Below are 22,702 nucleotides of genomic sequence, written 5' to 3'. Positions count from 1 at the left end.
TTGTCAGTACTCAAAGTAACCCTATTATCAAGTCCAGGAAAAAAACCAAACAGTAAAAGTAAGGATACTTTTTTTTTTCCAATTTAGGCTTAAACAAGTACTTCTTAACCAAGGAGTCAGGACCCTTTTGGCAAGACCATCCCAGAGGAGATCTCAATGCTCAATTCACTGCATACCCTGCTTTGAAAGGGCCAATGCCCTCTATCATCATCTTGAAACAGATGCTCTCTGACCTAAATGTGTCCCTTGTTGTTACCAAACTACATGCCACCTTCTGACATCCTTTATGGAGAGGGTACAAGTGTAATGGAGATAAACATTTCTTTTCCTAACTAAGCTCCTGGGCACACACACACGCAAATAATTACCTGCAAAACTGTTACAAGAGTAAGTAGGCCAGCCCAAGTTTCCTTTTGGGCTAGATTAATTAAAAAATAAACCACATATTTAACTGAACTTGCACAGTTTTATACAATTCAGCAAGTCTGTCTCATGGAGACACCTTCACCCCAGGAAGAGATCTGTCCCTGCCAAACCAGAGGGCATCCACAGGGCTGTCTGACAGGGATGGGGATGGTGCTCCTGAGGCCCAGGTGCCTGCAGGACTGAATCTGAAGACTGCATTTGGGTCCCAGAAGGTCTTTTGGTCACAAAGAATATGAAGCTCTGACAGCTCTGATGTTTGCCAGCAGACTGTTGAGGAGCTGGTGGGTGCAACAGCAACAATTCCACCAACAACTTCAAGTGATGCCAAGCTAAATCCTGGGCCATTACAGAGCAGGAGCTGAGGGTGAACTAAAGGATCAAATCACTCACTCTTGGCAAGAATTGTATTTCCTCCAAGACACCAAGCCTCTTCCTTTCCCAATTAAACAAAAAAATATACAAACCTTTTAAAATTTAAATAGGGTTTCAAAGGTCAGCTCTGTTCACATCAGCCCACAGGGATTACATTAAAAAAACTCCACCACGAACAAAATTTTTTTACTTAGTGAAAACAGCAGGGACAAAATTGTGCTAATGAGGATTATTCTTTTTATGCACATTGGTAGGCTTTTTATCTTCACACATGAAAGTCTTCTCCATTAAAACAGAATTTCCTGACACACATGGTGCACTAATTGTTGTCCCAGCTCTAAGGGCTATCTGCCTCACAGCAACTCATAGAATCACAGAATGGTTTGGGTTGGAAGGGACTTTAAAGCTTATCTAGTTCCATGGGTAGGGACAGCTCCCACTAGACCAGGTTGTTCAAAGCCCCATCCAGCCTGGCCTTGAACACTTCATTCCACTTGTGAAAAAAATGTGGGGAAAAACCCCCACCACAATTTCACTTCTGAAAAAAATATTGCTCCAAGGCTTAAGTGTAAGTACAGCCAGAACATCCAAGTCAATCCACAACTGCACCACACCAAAAGATGGTTAGAAAAAAGTCACAAGGGGAATCATATCAAGAAGAGAAAATAGTGGATGGTCGCATGTGAAAATATCTAGGTGCAAAGTGAAAAGATGTTTAAAATCCACTATCAGAAACATGACCATGACTGATGAGTGTCAGGGAACCCATGTAAAGGAGGCTTCACAAATCATCCATTTAAAGAAAAATTGGCCTGTGCCTTTCCACAAAGGGAAGAAGAATGAACAAACCTTGGCCAGCGAGCACTGGCTCTGAGGGACCAAGGTGTAAGAGGCAATGGTGGCCTGGGGGGGCCTCTGTGGAGAACTTGTGACACTCAGGAGTCTGTGAAGCCTCCTGGCCCAGATGCTCTCAGCTGGAAAGGTAAAAAGGAGCAAGGAGGAAGCTTCAAGATGCTGCAGCAACACAGCACTCCCCTGGGACAACCAGCACAGGAGGCTCCCCATAAATACAGCTCCACCTTTGCAGTGGCAGCCCCGTTTGCACACAGCCAGAGTTCAGGGATGGTGATGTGTGGAGGAGCAATATCTGTGTAGTCGCCATCCTGCAGACAGAATTCTGCATTCTATTTACACAGCACACCGTCGGCAGAGCCTCCCAGGCATTTACAAGGCTGGAAAATTAAAACCCCAGTTTGGTCAGAAACACTAAAAAGCCTCGGTGGTTCCACCAAGCCAACAGCCCCTGATGGAGGCTGAACCAGCAATTCCTTCCTGGGCTTGCACTGGAAAAAAGATTAGAAGCACATTAGATATAATATACCCATATGCTTTGTTTTGCTTGCTTTTTGTTTTGCCTTTTAGGAAAAGAAGAGCGAGAGAGAAACTTCCCCTCCAGAATATTAAAAGTAACAAATTTTAAAATTTTTTTAACAAACACTAACCTCAGATCATTAGCCAACCTGGCAACAGACCAGAGAAAATTTATAGCCGACGTGCAACATCAGCTTTCATCCAGAAATGCTAATTTCAGTAAAATGAATAGTGTGTGGGCTTTTCATACTGCTTTGCATTTGGCTCCTCACAGCCCTGTTTAAAGCCTGGGAACCGGCCATATAGTTAAACTGCACAGATGTTCAACAATCTGTACTTGTGTTAATTACCCTAATGTGAGCAGAAACTCAACAGATCCCTGCTAATGAAGGAGAAAGTTTTCCAGTGTGACTACCGTATGTTTCATTGTCACTGTATTACCGAGCTTCTCCCCCTCCTTCCTCTGCCCCCCCAGCTCCCATTCTCTCCAGCTCCTTTGCATTCACATCACCCTCCTACCTCAGCATGCATGAATTGGACCAACTAATGACTGTGTATTCGCAACATGGCAGACACCATTAGGCTGATCGGAGGTGCGGCAGCTGAATTTTAACAGGCAATTTTAAACAAGGTAAGAAAAACAGATTCATCATGCTCCCGATTCTCTCATCCCCACCCATCTGCCATACTTCTGCCCTTGCCGGGGCTCGAAAACACTCGGCGAAGTGCAAATACACTTCCCCCTCCATAAAAGGCAGCAGCGTACAAAGCAATGCAAATAGATGTTGCCGGGCAATTACTGGGGATGGGAGCTGAGAGCCAGGAGCATCCGGGAGGACGGGCTGACAGGGAGCTCCCAAGGAAGGTTGGAGCGTGGTCCTGGGCAGGGAGCACAGCACAAGGAAGGCTGGAGCGTGGTCCTGGGCAGAGAGCACAGCACAAGGAAGGCTGGAGCGTGGTCCTGGGCAGGGAGCACAGCACAAGGAAGGCTGGAGCGTGGTCCTGGGCAGGGAGCACAGCACAGAACCGGGATGGGTGTGGGTGACCCTGCCCGCTGCTCCCCTGCCCAGCAGTGAGAGCTGCCCGATGTCACTGCGGGAGCCACGAGAGCAGCAAGCAGTTATGTTCAGCTGCAAATGGGAGGTAAGACAGGGTTCTGAAGGGCACAGTGGGAAGGGTAAGGCAACGCTCAAGTGATCAGCGCTGCCAGTAGCAATGAACCAACACTGCTGCACAACTTAACCCAGCATTAAAACGAACGCGACCTCCCAAGAACTTCCTCTTCCACTGAGGATCTCTCTTCCTCTTCCTGGGTCTGCCTGCCCTGCTCCCTGCTGCCAATCATCAATTCCAGCCACTTCTCTCAAAGCACTCTGCTCAGCAAGCAGCAGGCAAAGGGGGACAGGGAAGGGCAGCAGGCTCACCCCAGTAAGCCCCAGGCGACCTCTGAACGATACCAGCCCTGGCCTCAGCCAGAGTTCACTTCTCCCAGGTGCCACCACTTCACAGCCAGGCCAGTCTTCACCAGCAAATTGTATTACAATGACCCTCATGGGAACAGATGCACTTGCCTGTGCTTGACTTGACTGGCAGACTCCCCCTCACAGAGGAAGGGGGGTAAGGAGTCAACTTTGCTCATTTATTGCATCCATCCTGCTAGGTCAGCCTCCTTTGTTGTTCACAGAGCCAACAACTTGCAAACTCAGAGATGGGGCAGCAGCAGCTGCCTATCCAGAGAACATTTCATCCACACCATGCCACTCCTCTGCTCAGGACTGGGCACTCTCTGCCAGCCCTCCACCCGAAAAAGCTCAAGTTCCCTCTCAAAAACCTCTTTCTTCATGAATTGAGGAGAGATGGGGGAGAAACGTCACACAAAGAGGTGGGGAGGGGATCCAGCAGAACCCAGAAAGAGTTGAAAATTATTTAGAGAGCACTTGGCTCTTTTCTCCTACCTCTTCATCATTAGCACTGGAAGCAACACAGCTGTCTAATGGCAACTTCAGACACCCATGGGCCAGCAAAGAGACATTTTCCACACTTAAATAACACTGAGCTGATTTAATTACTGCACTTAATAGTAACAAAAGATGTCTCAATTTAATCTTCAAATGGCCCTCCAAGATCAAAACACAGCTGGCTGGATAACAAGATGGCCTAGGCCAGCAAACAAGTAGGTCCAATTTGTTGAAGAGCCGCATCCACTCCTGGGTATGAAAGGCCAAGGAACACTTGTGTGCCGAGCGAATCAAAGGCAGCAGCTCCCCTCACCCCCTCCCTCCCTCCCCCCCCCCGACTTTTGTTACAGGGAAAAAAAATAAAAAGGCAGCTGATTCAGGGATAAAGAAATGCAACACCATAAAAGAACAAACGATGGTGTTTGGGAGAGAAAGAAGCAAGAACCACCACGATTTAACAGGTTTTGCTTTTATAATCCTTCAAGATGATTAGGAATGAATGAAACAGATTAAAATCTCATGGAGACAAAGGAAAGTCTCGAACTCTTTTGTTTTTCTTTCCATACTGGACAGGAGATGGCTCATTAAGGAAAGCCTTCAAGACACAGCTACAGTGAGGAACAACTAAGCTTCTTTTTTGGGCAAGAAAAACTTGGGGAAAAGTAACCATTTACTTCTAATGTTCTCTAATTGTCTCTACTGGGTTGTGACTGTTACTTTTTGCAAACTATTCTAAGAAACGTCCCTCTCTTGAGCAGCTTTCAACACACACTCCTGCTGACAGAATGGCTGGGCCTCTCCAGGTACTTTCAAGAAATTTTTAAGGTTTTGCACATTCCATTGCAGCTAAACATGGAAAAGTTACAGCCAATCTTTCAGCCACTGCAACATTTCTGTGATCCCCTGAGCAGCAGAGAAGCCTAAATAAGCTTTCATGCTGCACCCTGGATGTAGCTTTCCAACTCCCCCTTCCAACTACTGATAGTTACACGAATGACACACAGCCCACATTTTAAATCTAATTTCTACTAGCATTAACTAAAACCAAGTTTGCTAGAAATCAGTTTGTTGAGCTTCATGGGGTCACTTTGGATCAATGAGAGTCTGTGGGATATTGTTGCTGAAAGCTTAGAAGGTTTTTTCTAGTAATTTTTCCTTAACTTTTTCTCTTGATGGAGGTGGTAGCTGAAGTGTGACAATTTTCTTGGAGCTCTGGATCATGTTTTTTGGGATTATGGTTTCTTTGGTTTTTGTTTTTCATTATATACAGAGTTTACTCCATCAACAGCATTTCTTAAACAAGAGATGATGTCAGTGACCACTGCACCATGAATGTGGAAGACTGAGGACACAGGAGAATTCACTACAACTCTGGTAACTCCCCCCCTCCTCTCCCTGGACTGTGACATGACAAAGGAAGATAATGTCCATGTTCACAATAATCAGAGCCAGACAAACCAGTGGTTTCTCAAATACCCTGGGCAAGGATGAGACATCCAACCAGAGCCACTGTAGATGGGTCATGTAGCCCAGTGTCCCCAACAGGACTAACATCCACATTCAAGTGGGTTTCGAAAGGCCCTGGTTAGTTCAGTCTGCATTTAAGTTTCAGACTCATTCCCTCACTGTTCATTTAAGCATCTTCCTTTCTCAGTGAATGTGACCCTGGATAAACCTGTACTTTCAAACCCCAATAGACTGATGAAGAAACACTCATTGCTTCAATTTACAACCTCCCTACCGAGCTGTGTTCAAGCTCAGAGACCAAACCTTCACACGTCAAACTAGCTGGGTCCAGACACCTGAATGGCAACTGGGAATAAAACTTCCCATCTCTCTGCCCAATTGGTTTCATTTAAGCACGACTGAACCTCCCCTTAAAGCCACTCTCCCAACCAGTTTAAGTTCTAGATCAGTAACAGGAGATCTCGAGGAGGCACTCGCTGCGCGAGCTCGAGCAAGTGCATGTTTCCAGTTTGCATGTTTGTTTAAGTAAGTGACAAAGATGGAGGGACCAAAAGCAATTCCCTTAACTAGAATTCACAAGTGCAACCAAGTAGAAAATCTCCCGCCTGCTCGAGAGGAGGGAGTCAGAGTTTCTCAAAGGCTGAAAGGCGGCTCTGCTCAATGCCCACAGCGGGCACAAAGCGCCGAGTGCCGAGTCCTGACCCCGCTGGAGTCAGCGGCAAAATTCCCAGAGATTTCCTCAGGGCCAGGATGTTCAAACCTGTTCAGACAATTCATAAACCACCGTTTCAAGGGCACACCTTTGCACGAGATTCCCAAGGGCCTTTTGAGTTTTGACTTAAATGCCTGGATTATTTTTACAATCCCGGTTATGGGTTCTTTGTTCGCGGGGAGTTAGGCAATACAAAGAACACAGCGAGAGAACAATGAAGGTATTACCATGCATGATTTGTCTTAAAAAAAAATTCTCTTTCTTTTCATGAAGTTATAGATCCAATTTCAGTCTTTATTATCACTTTGCCATGTGAGAAAGTGGTTCTTAATTTTAATAAAGGAAGGGAGATTCATATTTCAACAAGAGCTAAAACGCTTCCTGCAATACAGGAGGTGGAAAGCTCTTTTACTAACAGCTCCTGCAGGCCAGATTCAGGGAGGGAAATGGAAATAATCTGCCCACACCAAGTCAATAAATCCTGTCTAGGACATACCTAACAGTGGGCAGTAGCCCAAAGACATCTTGTCCAATGAGATCATTTCTGCCCCCTCCATTTTAAGGGAAATTAAGAGCTCACTCTGCCAAGCACGTTAACACTTCACTTATCACCAAACTTGGGGTTCAAGCTACTGCAGTCTGGGGTGCACAACTGGACTGAGAAGAATCTTTCCACCATGTTAACCCATCTGGAGAAAGAACCGTATCTGCAGCTTCAGAACCTTTCGCCAGGATTTCAAAGTAATTTTCTCCCTCAAATCTACTTTCCCCTTAAAAAGGAGTCTGTGGGATATTTAAGGAGGTTCTCATCTAAAACTTAACTGTATTCAGTGTGAAGAATGACAAGTTAAACCCAACCCACAAACTAAAATTAGGTGCCCCCAATTCACAAAGGCTTGTGTAGTTTATCTCTGAAAAAATACTAGTAGAGACCCACCACTCCCATTTCGTGCTACTAGAGACATTTTAAATCAGAAATGCTAGTTGTGTTTGGCCAGCCAAACCTTCAGATGTATTCCAGTTTGAAATGTGTTATGGAAATTTCTTTTTCTCCAAAGATGACCAGTAGTCCTATTATTTTACAGTCTTTCCCATTAGACCCTGTTTACATTAGAGCTGGAGCCATAGGACCAAAATCCATCTTTAAATATGGTCCTCACTGGTAAAAAAGTAAACATAGTTTTGTAAAATTATATTTAATATTGTTCTATCTCTGTTCTGGCAAAGGAAACAAAGGCAGTTGTAACCTCAGCACCAAGTGGTTTAAACACAGCCCACGTGGGAAGTGAAACAAAGATTTGATGCAACACACATTAATTAGCTGATCTGCAGCTTAACCGGGGCTGTGACCAGAAGACCTAATGTGGGCTGCACCTACATGCTCATGCAAACAGGACTGTGTCCACTGCCAGTACTCTCATTTTCCACTGGAGAACTCAAGATGCACAGGCAGACGAGTTGTTTTGCCCACCCAGGGCACGCTGGAGAGGGGCACACAGCACGGGTCTCCTCCCCTGGGTGCCCCAGTCACTGGGATGCGCCACCTGGGTGCTTTACAGAGCTGCAGGAGTGTGGAGAGGGACAATGTGTTATTCATTGTTTTTAACTCCATACTCTGAATCTCAGCGGAGGGGGGAAAAAAATAACCCCAAGAAACTGGGACCTGTGTATGGAACACATTCCCACTGAAAGAGGACTAAGAAGAAAGTCAGCAAAACTCCTCCTGACAAATTTCAAGCCAAAGACAACAATGGAGAAAACAAAGCAGCAGTAGCATTTTTATCTTCCAACTCTGTTGCATACAATTCCCAGCAAAGGGATTTAGCTGTGATAAACAGGGCTGCAAGATCCTGAAGCGAGAGATTCGGGTGCTTTTACCATTCTTTTCAGGTAGCTGAGCACAAAATCCCTGCCCTTCCCTCTCCTTGGGCCATTCATCTTCCGCAGGTGATGGAAAGCCCCTCTCCCGGCGGGTGGTCCTGCTCTCCCAGACCTTAACGCTTAATTGCCACAAATCAATCCCAACCTTGATGCTCAGGCTGCTGCTACCCCGTGGTCCCCCCTTTCCACCCCTTTCTCCTTACAGCCCAGGATCCTCTTGTGTTACTTAAATCCATCTCTGGACACACCACCCAGGCAAAACAAAGCACCAGCACAGACACTGGCGGCCGCGGCCGGCGCCGGGAGCTGAGCTGACCTTACGCGACCAGAGCGGCCTCGAAAACGAGTCACCTCCGTGTCTGTGTGCACGTGTGCACCCACACATGCCTCCTATTTGATTTTTTTGTTCAACTGGAATTAATCAGGGGACCATAAACACTGTTTGTTTCCTGAAAGCAGCAGTGGGGGGATGAAATAACGCCTCTTAAGCTTATCGGCTTCAGTGCCACTGAAGAGAAAGCTGGCTTCTAAGCCCAGGGATAATGGGCTGTCCTTTCAGGAAGGTATCAGAGGTCTCAGGAGAGGGAGACAGCACAATGGTGTGACCTTCAGCTAATAAAGCCCACCCTAGAGTCCAAAGAAGCTTGGGGAATATTGACAAAAGTTCATATTTACAACAGCCTGGACCCTTTCCAGATACCATTACCAGTCTAGAGAGCTGCAGCCTCTGTACATACACTCACACAGGCTTTTATTCTGCCTCCTCCTTTCTTTCTTTGTTCCCATGCTGGCAAAAAAAAAAAAAAAATTAGTCAGAAAATGGCAATTCTCCTGCTAACAAGGCCCCACCAGCATCTTTTTTAATGAAGAGAGTTATTTGAAATTTCAATTTCAACCTCAGCACTATCCTCTACTTGAAGGAGATTCAAGGCCTCTTGCAAGGATTCTTGGTGCGTCATCGGGCTCATCAGGAAGAAAGCATATGTGTTTTTGTGGAAAATCTGCTGATTTATTTATAATTCTTTAAACAAAAAGGCAGCCAACATATTGTAAAATGAGAACGTTGTTGGGTTGGTTTTTTTTTTTCAAATAGGCACTGGCAATCAACACAGCCCATCAGAAACACAAACCCAAAGCGTTTTCAGGCAGAAACTGATCCCCCCCAGTCTGCGTTGTGGTTGGCAAAATGACGTTTAGCCCATAACTAGAGTGCACAGGCATGACTGAAATACAAATAATAATAATATTTTAAAAATTGTTCATACGGTGAAAAAAGCCAATTTCAAAACATAAAAACTGTTTGAAGCTGAAGTTTCATTTTTCTGCCTCCTAAAATAGTTCCAAAACAAATATATAAAAATAAAGGTTTGGAGGAAATCTGTTTTCAAGGGTAATTTCACTGAAACCAATATTAAATCTCAAAACATTTAATGGAAATAACATCTTCAGTGACAGAACTGTTCTGACCGCACTTTTCAATCCAGCCATGCCAGTGTGCCATTTTTATTTATCTGCCTCATAATTCATCTTTGCCATCCTGAAACTAATCCTGCCGGGGCTCAAAAGGGATCCAAAAACTGGAATAGGTTAGAATTTCTCCCAATAACATCTTCTAAAAGATGCCTCTGTATCGTGGTGGTCTCGTTTCCCGTGCCAGTATTTAACAGGCAGGAAGAAGGCTGAGCAGACCTCTATGAAGACCACACATTTCTCACTTCTGCAGCTTTTCTTTCCAGTGAAGAACCCGCTTCCACCCACACTGCTACAGTTACATCAGCTACACGGGCTCACCAGCACTTTTCCAATTTCCTAGCTTTGGCCCAAAGCAGGCTTTTTATTCTTTCTCCTCACCCCACCCAGCCATACTCGCTGTCAGAAGAGCCCAGGTGATTGATTACAGCCTGTCTGAATCCAAAGTAGTCAAATTAGATATTAATGTTGTGCTTAATGTGCTCACACAAACAAGGTCATTGGTTGCATCGAGACTAATAGGAGATGACACACACTGGGACTGCACCACCCAGGGTGTTCCTCCATCACCTCAGGACAGAGATGCCACTGGCTCGACTGCAGCCACATTTCCATCACGGCCAAGGCTTCCCACCCTTCATCCCTGTTCCCAAAAGCAGCTGCAAATTGCATTTGTCCTCCCTCTTGGGGTGAGCTAACAAAATCAATCAGCAACACTGAAATCAGGAAGTGGTGTAAAGTATCAGAAGGGAAATAAAAAGAGTCAATAGTGCCATCAGGAAGATAAACCCAAGTTCATCTTGGAAAAATATCAACTAATCCATCTATGGGGAAGTAACGTTGGACCACAATACCCTGCAAGAAAACTGAAGTGAAAGGTATTGGGCTCCTCCAGCAGGAACCTGGAGCTCTGCTTGGAAAGCTGGAGCCCAGCAGGGTAAAATAGCCATTATCAGCCCACCCGAGGTCATGGAGATGCAGAAAAGGCTGCTGAAGCAAAGTAAAACACATTTTTCTATGGATAAGAGAAGGCACTACAAATGATAACACTTAATACTTGGAATCAGCTTGCAGGACCATTTCTCTACTCGCTGTTCCAAGGATGAGAGGTTACGTCTCCTGGCTGCCACCAGGGCCCCAGCTAAGTGCTTTTCATTGCCTAAACCTTTAAACCAGCATTGTTTTATTTATAATAACAGTGAGTTCCTACTGAGAAGCTCCAGAAACAACTGTGCCTGGCAGTAATTTTATACCTGTTTTCCATGGCAGAACCCCCTGGCTCTCAGGAAGCCGTGGGGTATTAAGTGTATCCCAGAGGAACAGGCAGATCCAGGACACATCCTCTGCTGTGGTGGATGGGCAACTGCTCCCAATTTCTGCCCTCTTTACTTCCAAACCACAAACACTCAGAAAGTCTTGCTTTCAGGGTATGATTTTAATAACGAATATTAGAGTTAAAAGGCTGAAAAAGCCAGCAAGGTCCATTCTGAGAGGGTGTGATAATCCCACCTGTGGCTGTCCCCTGCACCCTGCCTTTGAGCACAAAAATGGGAAACCTAAATGGCCTGCTTGTGGTGCAAGGCTTTGTCTTCCTTGAGTGAAGAGGCAAAAAAAAAAAAAAAAAAAAATCAGGTCTTGAAACCACACAAAATTAAGACTCAGTATCAGCCAAGCTGGCGACTGGATCTTGGGGGCCCGTTTCCCTCTGAATTTCTCCCTGCTGCTGTGACGTGCTCACACTGAAAATTCTCCCTTGAGCAACTGCCTGACTAAAATACAGCACACCCTTACCATAAAGCCCTTTGTTAAAACATCTTTGCCATAAAGCTGCAAAACCTTGGCTCCCAAGTACATTAAATCCTTATAAACCTGCCTTCGTTTTAACCGCGCAGTATTTCAAAACACAAAGCGCTTCTTCTGAGAGATAGCACTTTAATGAGGAGAGGGGTAAAATATATAAACCAAACCTCATTATAGCATAATTTCTAGGAGACAAGCATGCTGCTATAAAGAGAAGCCATGGAAATTGCACTTCACAGAGCTTGAAGATTTAATACTTTTAAAAAGCCACTGCTACTTTCCAGCCTTTGGTGGTGTTTTGTTTTGAACATAACAGAAACAAGCAGAATTATGGGTCCACTGTCAGCAATGTATTTTATATTCTGCAAATTGTTGCAAATGGCAGATTCAACCCTACCACCTGCTCACAGAATGTAATGTGCCAGTAAGAGTCTGACTGTAAGTTACTATTGTACACTTTTACCTTTAAACCTCTGCATTCTTCAAGGTTGTTGCTTTAAGCATGATGATGTAGCACCTATATGGTTGATCACCCAAACCAGATCCAATTCATACTGGAGTGAAAGTGCTTATAATGATACAGCTTGTTCACGTGCTAACAACAAAGCCAAAGAAAACTATCAAAAACCAGACTACTAGAAAAATCTAGAGTATGGACACACAAATGAAAACAATAGATATAATGCCATTTAATACCACCTGTCAGATAAATCAGGGTAACTGGCACATCAAAGGGACTGCAATTAGTTTCCAAAAATGAGAATGCTGTTTTTTTTTTTTAATCTGAAACTCAATTGCTTTCTACAAAATGACAAGTGGATCAACCTCCCTCAGCCAACAAGAAGAATGTTACTGGAAAAAACTGTTCTCCCTAAGAGCAAATTGTCTATCAGAGGAGCATCCTGAATTACATTGGTCTACAAGACTTTTAGACTTAATCTAATAAAAAAAAAGCCATTATTGATTACAGTTCTTCGACATTAGTCTTCCAGTTGTAACTTCTGAAATGAAAGCTTAGCAATTATTAGGTATTTACTACAATCAGTAGAGAAAAATAGTGAAAAAAGATGAGCATAAAGGCCACCAAAGAAACAACGTACTTTGGAGGAGGGAAACAAAACAAGCAGAAAACCCCAACCCCCCCAAATAACCCCACCCCGAGCCCAACAACAGCAAGGGGAGATGCACTTCATGGCAGCTTTGACTTGAAGCACATGTAACACTGATTGATGGATACTGCAAGCGAAGACACCAGTGGAAAATTAACTCCAACCAAGCACCAAAACTGGGACAGGATTTTTGTGTTCCTTGGTCCTACTTTAGAAAACTATGCAAGAACGGTCAGAATTTCAGGAAACAATCGTTCCAGCTACTGTCACAGATCTGGGTCAACAGCAGGGTAACAGGTGACCTGTAACTGATGCCTATAACCTGGTTAGGATAAGCATTTCCTCTTATCTCTTTGTTGTGGTTTATAATGAATGATATTCTGGGCTGAAGGGTGCTTATTCTCCCTGATTACCAGAAGGTTCAACACTCACTACTCGGCTGCGCCGATGGAGTGGCACTTCTGAGTGCAGTTCTCAGAGAGGACATCTGAAGAGAACACAATACACCAAACCCTTTTTCTAAACACAGAATAAATGATTTTGCTTTGGGGTCCTGTTTCTGAGATACTTGTTACAATTTTCATTTTACTGGTGACTCTTTTCTCCAGGTTTACATTAAATGGATAACAGGTTCCTCCTTCACCATCATCACTCTCTTATGAGTAACAAGAGACTTTTTCAGCTCTTACCAACTTTACCATGGGAGAAGACAGCAGGCTGGACAAATCTGAGGCAGCATGTCAGCACACAAATTACCACAGGATGTCTGGTGTTAAGGTAACCCAGCCTAGCAAGTGCCTTCCCTTAACTTTAATGTTTTTCTGCTTGGCTGTGCAACTAAACCTCGAGGAAGAAGACAGGTGCAAGCAAGTGCACATGCTGCTTTCGTTTTACAATCTTCCCACTTCCTCCCTTAGTAACTGAGGGTTTGGGGTGCTAGAAACAAGAAGCCTTATGACAAATGTGCAATGAGACCCTGAGCTAACAGGTTAGCTGACATGGAACTGTTAACAGTGAATTGGCTTGGAGACAGTGGGGGGGGGAAGGAAAAAATAAAAAGGGGAGACAGAGTGAGAGACAGACAGCAACCAATTCAGCTGCAAGAAATCAAGCTAAATCAGTCCCAAGTGCCCATGTTGGAGAGACTTGATCTCATACCTTGCTTGTTATCAAGGCACTCCTGATACGAGTCAGCTCCAGTTCCGTTGCGGTCTACAGACAAAACAAAAAGTTTCATTCATATCAAACATAAATATTAGAAACTTCTCAAATGGCAGCCGTGCTGGAGCAACACGTTACGTGCAAACAGTGCTAGTGCTTTTGGAGGCCAGGCTGGTTCGCTGACAGAACCTGTGGCTGGTCACAAACAGGCTACAACAGACTGACACAACCCACTGTGAGAAACTTCTCCCAGTCCAGGCCAGTGCTTTGCTCCCAGCCCTGCCCATCTGTCTCCACACTGCTGAGGGCACAGGGAAGGGGAGTAGAGCCACAGCTCCTCTGAGCAAGTTCCTTAAGCACATGGAAATAAAATCTACTGTTGCACTGTTCTGTGTAGGCTCTAAAAAGGCGCTGGTTTGAACCAGCGAAATGCAAACTACCAAACAGACTTCTCAGGGTTCTGTGGTCCCTTTTGCTTTTTGGTTGCTACACTGTATTAAAGACAACTGAAAAGACGAGAATATACTTTCCAAACATTACTTTTCCATGGAAGCAATGTTACTGTAGTTACTGCTGGGGTTATCTGACCCAGCAGCAGGAGAGGAGCTGGTCTGTGCCATGGAAATGAGGCTCCTGTACTGGTGAGTGCTCCACACAAGGAACAAACCAGATAGCTCCCAAACACAGGTGTAGTCACACAAGTGGCCTCTCACATTCAGCATGGGCATCACCTAACAAAACCCTTCATCTGCACTAGAGGTTCAATTATATCTCCCTGCCCGAGCGTAAAAATGGTTTAACCTGTAGGTTTGCATAATCGGGTTACAGTGTGGCTTGGACCTCACAGGCAAACCAAAGAATGTTCCAGCATGGCTCCTGCTCCTGGCTTTACAATTCAGTTCAACCACAAAAACTGTCAGGATGGTCCTTGAGAAAAAAATATTAAATACATCTGTAAACCCTGGATAAACGAATGTCCTTTCAGCAGCTCACATGCACCTTACACACCCTGCTATGTACGAGGAGTAGAGCAACTGAGCCCACGAGACAGGTGTGTGCACAACCTCAGAAAGTGACATTTTGTACATCAGACATCTAAGAATGCATATGGTGCTAAAATCAGCCCTGTTGTTTAACTACCAAACCATTTGATCAGGTCACCCGTGACGTACTCCTGCCATACCAACTCCAATGGCACTGGGCACAGTTTTATCCCTGTGGTGATCACAGCTAATAAAGAAGCCACTCATCTAGGCTGAACTGGGTGGCCAAGGCATCCTGTAATAGCATTTCAGTCTCACCATCAAGAGAACCAGAACAACAGCAGTGTGTTAATTTCTTTGTAAAGATGCTGTTCAGAGCCAGAAGTTTATAAATATTGTTTACAACAGGAAAAAAAGACACCCAGGAGAACCTTTCCACGCAGGCACCTGCAAACAAATGCATTTCTGTCCCTCCAACAAGCCACTGGTCCCTGACTATGACGGCTTTCTGGCATTGCTCACGTGTGGCAAACACATTCCCACATCAGCTGCCCTTTCATCTTTGCTCAACCATCAGCTGGTGATGGCTCCTTGAAGACGAAGAGATCCAGATCCAAGTTAAAAGGCCTCACATTCAGCAATAGTATTTAATGAACAAAGAAGCAAAAATTGAAGTTGCCCCACTGTTTGTGTTGTGTAAATCACAGATAATAGATCTCCCTAATCCTAATGAGGCCTTCCTATTAAAATCTTTATTAGCTTTCAGCTCTGCAGATTGCCCAAAGGCTCATCAGTTTCCCTATCTCGCAGTACCAAGATCTGCTTTAACTTTTACAAATAGCTCTAAGATATTTCTCAGCTTATCAGCATTGCCAAGCAGTCTGTCTTATCATTACTATTGCAGATAAAATAAATGAGCTCACGATGATATGAATAATGGCATTTTCTGTAGGCTGGTTTCCCATTACATTTTCAACAGATTGTAGATTTAAACTTAAGCACAAAAGGGAAAAAAAAAAAAAGGAAGCTGGGGGGGGAGGCAAAGGGTGGCTATTTTTTCCTTCCCATTTACCTTCAGTGTCTCAGAGCCCAGGCTGCATTTTTAAGCTCACCTGATGAGAGCCAGTAATTACTTTTGAAAGGGAGCAGAAACACCTCAGCTCTGCTCTCTCTGAAGACCAAAAGCCCAGTTACTTCTGGGATGTTTTTTCAGCTGCATTTGCTGGAGAGAAGCGAGGGCTAAAACCTCGCTCTGCCTAATGAAGCCATCTTCATTAGTTTGCTCCCTTCCCCAGCAGCCCAGGAACACCAGTCAGATTGGGAATTGAAATCATAAAAAGCAACAGAACTGCATTTGAATTAAAAGGCTAAGCTACAAAGGTCTCCGACGGCTGCTCGGGGCTGATTAGCACGAGGCGCGTGTGGCACCGCTGCGGCACAGAGCGAGTTTTCCAGAGCACGTTCCTGGATAAAGGCACGGGGAGGCTGCAGGACTGACACTGCTCTGCCTTTCCCTCGCAGCAGCGAGCAGGGAGGTCATGTTCTGGCAACCATTTTCTGCCCGGGCCCCGCAGCAATCACGACAGGGTTAAACGCTTTTCCACTCCCCCCAAATTCCTCGCCCTGTCACTGTATCAAGGTTATCTATTATTGGCAGTGACAGGTGAAAATTAATCTCCTAATTATTTCTTGCTGCGTAATCTGCACTGAAGGAGTAACGTAAAAGGATTACAGTACACCCTCTACGGAAGGCTTTGCTAGAGAGCCAATCATCCAGGGAGATAGAGGGGATGTGGGAAAGAGATATTTATGACAGATTTCCAACCATTTTGAAGGCAGGCTATACCATGACTTTATAACCTACAGCTCTGGAGTAAGGATGTTCTTGCAGGTATCTTAACAGCCTAAATGCTTTTTATTGTTGATTCTTCCAGGGAAAAAACCTCCAAGATTTATACCCATTATGACCCATCTATGTACAGCTGTTTTTTGTCCCCCAGAGAAACCTTATGGCAAACAATGTATCCAGCCTGCTTCCACTCACTATTAGAAATCTTGTAGCTACCTTCCACAGCAATTTGACTGCAACATTTTTTCCACCAGATCACAAGCTAGACTGAGTACTTTCCAAAATAAAAGTATTTTTAAAAAAACTTCATTTTGTAAGCAGGCTAGAAATATCTTTGGTAACAACACAACCAGGCACCTTGAAACGCTGGCTTTGTGTAAACTCTAACTCTCCTCCTACCACTCACCAGAAAGTAAGGTTTATTTTCACAGTATTAAAGAACACCCATTTTATTTATGTTTAACCCTTTCCACGCAGCCATACAAGGTACAAATGGATGATTTGGAGAACCTATTTTTCTATATCCATGTCAACAGCACCATCCTAGTTGAAGTTTACAAGAACAAGCAAGCAGAGGTTGTGTTTCAAACTACATTAACTACCTCGAGTGATGCTGTTGTGCTAACCCCTGCCTTGAGATGGTTGATGCAGGGGGTCACTGTGACAGGGGCAGGGCAGCAAGGAAGATCACAACCCGCAATCAAGTCCTACCACCAGCATCAGCCACATTTATTTTCCATTTCCCTGATGACAACCTTTTCTAGACGGTGCAGAAACACGACCAGTTCCTTTATGCAAACTCTGAGTGCTTAAACCCAGCGCCACGTTCCCCCTTGCTGGACAGCCAAGCCCTGACACAAACTCTGACAGGGGTCAGCAGTGCCCGGCCACCGCTCTGCCTCATGTTCCCACCGACCGGGATCTCCCAGCGGAGAATTATTTCTGTTTATTTGCTGAAAACAGGTCCTGAGGAGAAGAAAATCTCTAGCCTCCATGAAGTAAATAGGGATTGTCTTATTTTCGCGCTGGTGAAAATGAAATGTATAGAAATGCATATGGGTGATGTGTGGATTCAGTGAAACTTAGTAGCCGATTATGTGTTTTCAGAGTCCCTTCAGGGGTGAAGCGGGACAGGTGAGTGAGCGGCAGCATCCCGAGCATCCCGAGCGAGGTGCGGTCCAGGACCGGTGAGTGAGCGGCAGCATCCCGAGCATCCCGAGCGAGGTGCGATCCAGGACCGGTGAGTGAGCGGCAGCATCCCGAGCATCCCGAGCGAGGCGCGGTCCAGGAGCGGGGAGCCGGGGCCGTGCCGGGAGCGCAGTGCGCGCCCGCGGCCACGCGGTGGCGCGCGCAGAGAGCGCTCCCGCTCCGCGCCGGGGCCGCGCCGGGCGCGCTCCCGCGGATCCCGAACCTCCGCCCGCGCGCGGCCGCCGTCAGGGGTCACTGCGCCCCCGCGGAGCTGGGACCGCGCACGGGAGGCTCCGGGAGGAACCCGCCAAAGCTGGAACGCGTTTGCAGCTCCGGGGACCGGGAGCTGGACCGAGCCACCCGAAAGCACTGCTGAAAGCACCGGCGCTCGGGTTTTTAAACGAGCGGCTCAAATGAGGCGAATTCCCCAGCAGTGACAGAGGTGTTAAGGTTGTTCGCCTTCCCCTCTGTTGGTTTTAACACCTCCGGGCCAGGCGCTGTGGCCGCCCGGCTCCCGGAGCCTCCCCGGACCGCGAGCATCAACAGTGCTGAGGGGCAGCTGTGTGGAAATGAATGATTTTCCTCTTTAAGGCGACTGCTACTAAAAAACTAAGGCTGCATTTCGGTAATTTTTAACAAGTGCCTGCTTCTCCATCTGAAAGGCAGCTCCTAAGCGATCCTTAGGATATCACAAGGACTCTGAAAACACATAATCAGCTACTAAGTTCCACTGAATCCACACATCACCTATATGCATTTCTATATATTTCATTTTCACCAGCACGAAGATAAGACAATTAATGTTTACATCATTGAGGTTAGAGATTTTCTTCTCCTCAGGACCTATTTTCAACAAATACACAGAAGTAATTTAACAAAGCCCAGACCAGAGCATAAGCTCTTAATGGTTTACCCTTGGTGTTAAGTAAATGAGGAAATTATTCACTGGCATCTCTCATTTTGTGGACCTTTCAATCCTACAGTTACCTGATCTCTTGCAGAGTAGTTATGAGAACAAAAGAAATGTGTATAGAGGCAAAGCACCCACCTACTAACATATCAGTGCTACTTCTAACAAGCCTGTTTTCCAGTAATATGTTTTCCTTATGGAAATCTGAAGAACAAATTCCTATCCATAGGCATTTTCCCCAAATGCTCCATCATCAACCTCATTATGCGATACAGAAATTCTCCCAAGGGATATTATGTAATGGCAATCCCTCCTTCCTCCCCCTAAGGAGTATATTTCTCATTACATCTCCTAGTAATTGATCAGTCTAGGAAATAATTTCTGGTAAAACCATATGTTTCTTTACCTAGTTTAGAAATTCCATCTCTATTCAGAAGGAATAAAGAGACTCTAGAATTTCTCTCTACAAGAGACCCTAGAATTTCCATTTCTGATGCAGGATGCCAATCTTTGCTCAAACATGCTATTAAGCAAGGAGCAACATATTCTTATACCTGCCTGATTTAGATCTCGCAAACTAATAAAGTCATTAAAATTAACCATTAACAAATAATTTTACTTGACTGAATCTTCTGTAATGCCTAAAGACTGCTTCATATTCCAATACATCCAGACACCACAATTCCTAGATATCACGGGTCATTCAACACAAGGATGCTGGGAGTCAAGGAATTAAAAAAAAAAAGAAAGAAAGAAAATATTTAAGGCAGAAAATGTCATACACATCTGTGCTTTCCAAAAGTACCGTACAGAGCAGACTGGGCAGCTGAAGAATGCACCCTTTTCACTGCCCCTTCTGTCAACACATCACCACTAAACATCATACCAGGTTTTGGTTTAAAAAGCAACAACAGCAAACACTAATATTTGTACCCCTTACTGAGAGTTAACACTTCAAATTGCACATCCTTGCAAGAACAGGGCAAAATAAATATCAACTGCTGCTAAATATCTGTAGTTTATCACTGGAATTCGAATCTAACTGCAGTCCCTTTTTTAACTGTAAAATACCAGAGCTACGTGTGTCACTGGTATTTGATTTAGCCAGCCCAGGCCACAAGGTCCAACAGATGACTGCATGTCCTGATAGAATAACACCAGGATATATTTTGCTCCTTCGTTTGTTTATGAGAACAGACTGCCCCTCTCTGATAAACAAGGCTTAAGGTTTCACTCAGAATAGCCCACCTTCAAAAACAAAAAATAAAATAAAAAAAATCACTGTGTACTAGTGAAAACTCAGTATTCAGCTAAATAAAATACTGCCTGCCTTGTCTTATACCATTAATCTCCTCTGGAAAAGAAAATCAGGCAGCCCAAGCCAGTGCCTTTTGGCTTTAGCACATGGCAGTTTAAGGGAACTGCTGTGAGCAAAGAAGAAAATTCTTGAAGAGAGCATTAGGAGTCTGCCACTTGTGGGAAGTTAATGCTGTGTGTATAATTCAAGCAGCTCGCCCTTGTAAGTCTGTATGTGGGGAAAATCGGATTTATACATAAACATAAACCTCTGAAGTAAATTCTGATCAGGGATGACCAGAGATTTAACTCTCTAGAAAGAAGAATGGGAAGACTCTATTTTCCTGTAATACCTTGGCAGCCTTTTCCAGTTGAGCGAGGCTTGCTTTCAAGCATTGATAACGAAGTAAATAATTCCAGTTTCAGCGGCACAGGGGAGACCAGTTAAGGACGCTCTCCAAGACCCAAAGCAATCATTCAGAACAGTAACTTACATAACAAGAAATTATCTTTGTTACAAAATTAGGTTAAAAGGACCTCAGATACTGTAATGTTACAAAAAATCAGGACATGCCTTGAGAAGATTAGCTGGCAAGCAGCCTCCTGAGATGAATGCACAACTTCAAGAAGATTTTACAAGCCTAAAAACCAGTTTAAATTCCAGAGAGACGCACAAGCCTCTACCATTTAAAAAGGTCCTTCTTTCCTTCCCTCTGCCCTCGCCTTATTCCCGAGCTCTTTTTCCAAACCGTCTTTAGTTAACCAGTGACCTGGAAATCTTATTTCGCCTCCTCCCTCCCCTTTTCAAATTTGTCGCTTTAAACACACAAGGTTTAATTTCTTAATTGGATTAAATTTTTCTTTCAGGCTGAGCAGAGGGGCCCCGCAGCAGCCGCGGGAGGGGAGCTGCCCCCGGCAGCCCCGCACCCCGCGATCCCGCCTGACCCGCACAACCCGCCCGGCTCGGGAGCGGCGGGGGGTTTCTCAGGCCAAAAGACATACGGAAAATAAATAAATAAATAAATAAAATTCACGATGACCATTTTCAGACTCGCTATTCCTTGTGGAGCGAGAGGCGCTGTGTCAGCACCGAAGGGGTTAAACCGCCGGGCACGGATTTTTGAGTTTTGTTACCGTTTTCAACGGCCAGAAATCCCAGACCAACACCGGCCTCATCCGGCAGCCGGCTACAGCGCCAGCCTGCCAGCGACACCCGACACAGCCGAGTCGCGATATTCCGCTCGAGGGGACCACCGAGCCGCCCCCGGAGCGGGGCTGCGGGGCCGCCACGGCCACCCGCGGGTGGGTGGTGGGAGCAGCCGGGTCCGCCGGGCTCACCCGCGATGCCCCGGCTCCCTCCGGCCCCGCTCCTGCCCGGGGGAGGCAGACGTTCAATATTTATTATTCCCCCTCCCCGCTCCCGCGAGGGTGGGAAGGGGGATGCGGTCGCACTGGAGGAATGTGCGAAATAGGGTGAAAACAAAAAAAGCAGCTCGGGAGCGCATCGCATCCCGGCAGCTCCGCGCCGCTGCGCCTCGCTCTTGTCTTTTATTTTATTTAAACACACCCAGTTTCTCCCGCAAAAAAACCCCAAAACCATAATTCCGCACGGAGAGCTCCTCGGTTCGCCTCCGGGAACGGGCAACGACCGGCTCCTGCCCCTCCGCATCCCGAGCCTCGCATCCCTACCCCTGCTCGGCAGAACCGCCCCGAAAAGACACCGGGGCTGGCTGGAAAACCGAACCAACCTCGCCGGCCGCGCCGAAAACGGCACGAGAGGAGAGAAAGAAAAAGAAACACACAGAGCCCGCACGCACGGAGCCACCGCACCGGCGGGAAGCGCCGCCACTTCCTCCTCCCGCCCGACCGCAAAGCCGCCAGCGCTCCCCGGCTGGAAAACACTTCCCCCCGCCGAGGGAACGGGGGATCTGGGAAAGGGACGAGAAGCCCCCGGGGGTGGGTGCGGGGTCCCACCCGCCCGGCGCTACTCACCGCGCGGCGCGCAGACCATGGCGAGCCCCGCCGGCCCGCGGGGCCCCCGCGGGACGATCCTCCGGGCGCGGCCGGGCGGGAGCGGGGCCGGAGCCGCTCGGGGCCCCCCCGCAGCGGCACAACGCGGCTCCCGGCCCGGAGCTGCCCCGGGGGTCCCGCCGGCCCCCGCCGCCTCCTCCCGCCGCGCTCCTCCGCTGCTTCCCTCCGCTCCTCCTGGCGCTGCAGACACCGCGGCTCCGCTCTTTTTTTTGCTTCCTTTTTTTTCCCCCTTGGGTTTTTGGCTTTTTTCTCCCCCCGGGCTCAAAGTTTGCGCCCCCCGCGCCCGCTCAGCCCCGCAGCCGCCGCGCAAACGGCGCTACGGGTCCATCACCCGCGGGGGCCAAAAACCACGCGAGGGGGGCGAAAAGCCCACGGACGCACCAAAAAAAAAAAAAAAAAAAAGGAAAAAAAAGGCAAAAAAGCAGTAAAAAAGAAAAAGCGACCCAGGCGGCGGCTCCGGCCGGCATCCGAGGAGGGGAGCAGGGGAACGCTCAGCCCCGCAGGCAGCGCCGGCACGGCCCCATCCACGGGCTTCCCCCGGCGGCGGCGGCGGCGGGTTTCTTTCTCTCTTTCTTTCTCTCTTTCTTTTCGCGGTTCACGCCTCGGTAGCCATTATTCCCAAGCATGGACGGGGGAGGCTCCGCGCCGAGCTCGGCTCCGCTCCGCGGCGGCGGTGCCGCTCCCCGGGCGCTCCGCGGCGCGACTGCTCCGCGCGGCC

General features: G+C 46.6%; 1 protein-coding gene across 19 annotated transcripts in view; it reads right to left on the bottom strand.

Annotated features, from left to right (window-relative positions):
- Positions 1 to 22,702, bottom strand: part of FBRSL1 (fibrosin like 1) — a 507,770-nt gene that overhangs the window by 81,659 nt on the left and 403,409 nt on the right. For 14 of the 19 annotated variants that reach the window (XM_027689358.1, XM_027689364.1, XM_027689371.1 and 11 more), the window contains one exon: positions 13,725 to 13,778. The exons of the other annotated variants lie outside the window; for them this stretch is intronic. In XM_027689358.1, the coding sequence (XP_027545159.1) occupies positions 13,725 to 13,778 (54 nt within the window). The remainder of the gene's footprint in view (positions 1 to 13,724; positions 13,779 to 22,702) is intronic. 19 annotated transcript variants of the gene reach the window in all.

The sequence above is a fragment of the Neopelma chrysocephalum genome, unplaced genomic scaffold, assembly GCF_003984885.1.
Source record: "Neopelma chrysocephalum unplaced genomic scaffold, ASM398488v2 Primary Assembly neopelma1_77, whole genome shotgun sequence".
NCBI lineage: Eukaryota > Metazoa > Chordata > Aves > Passeriformes > Pipridae > Neopelma > Neopelma chrysocephalum.
The sequence above is the reverse complement of the archived record's forward strand: the minus strand, read 5'-3'. Positions and strand labels throughout refer to the sequence as shown.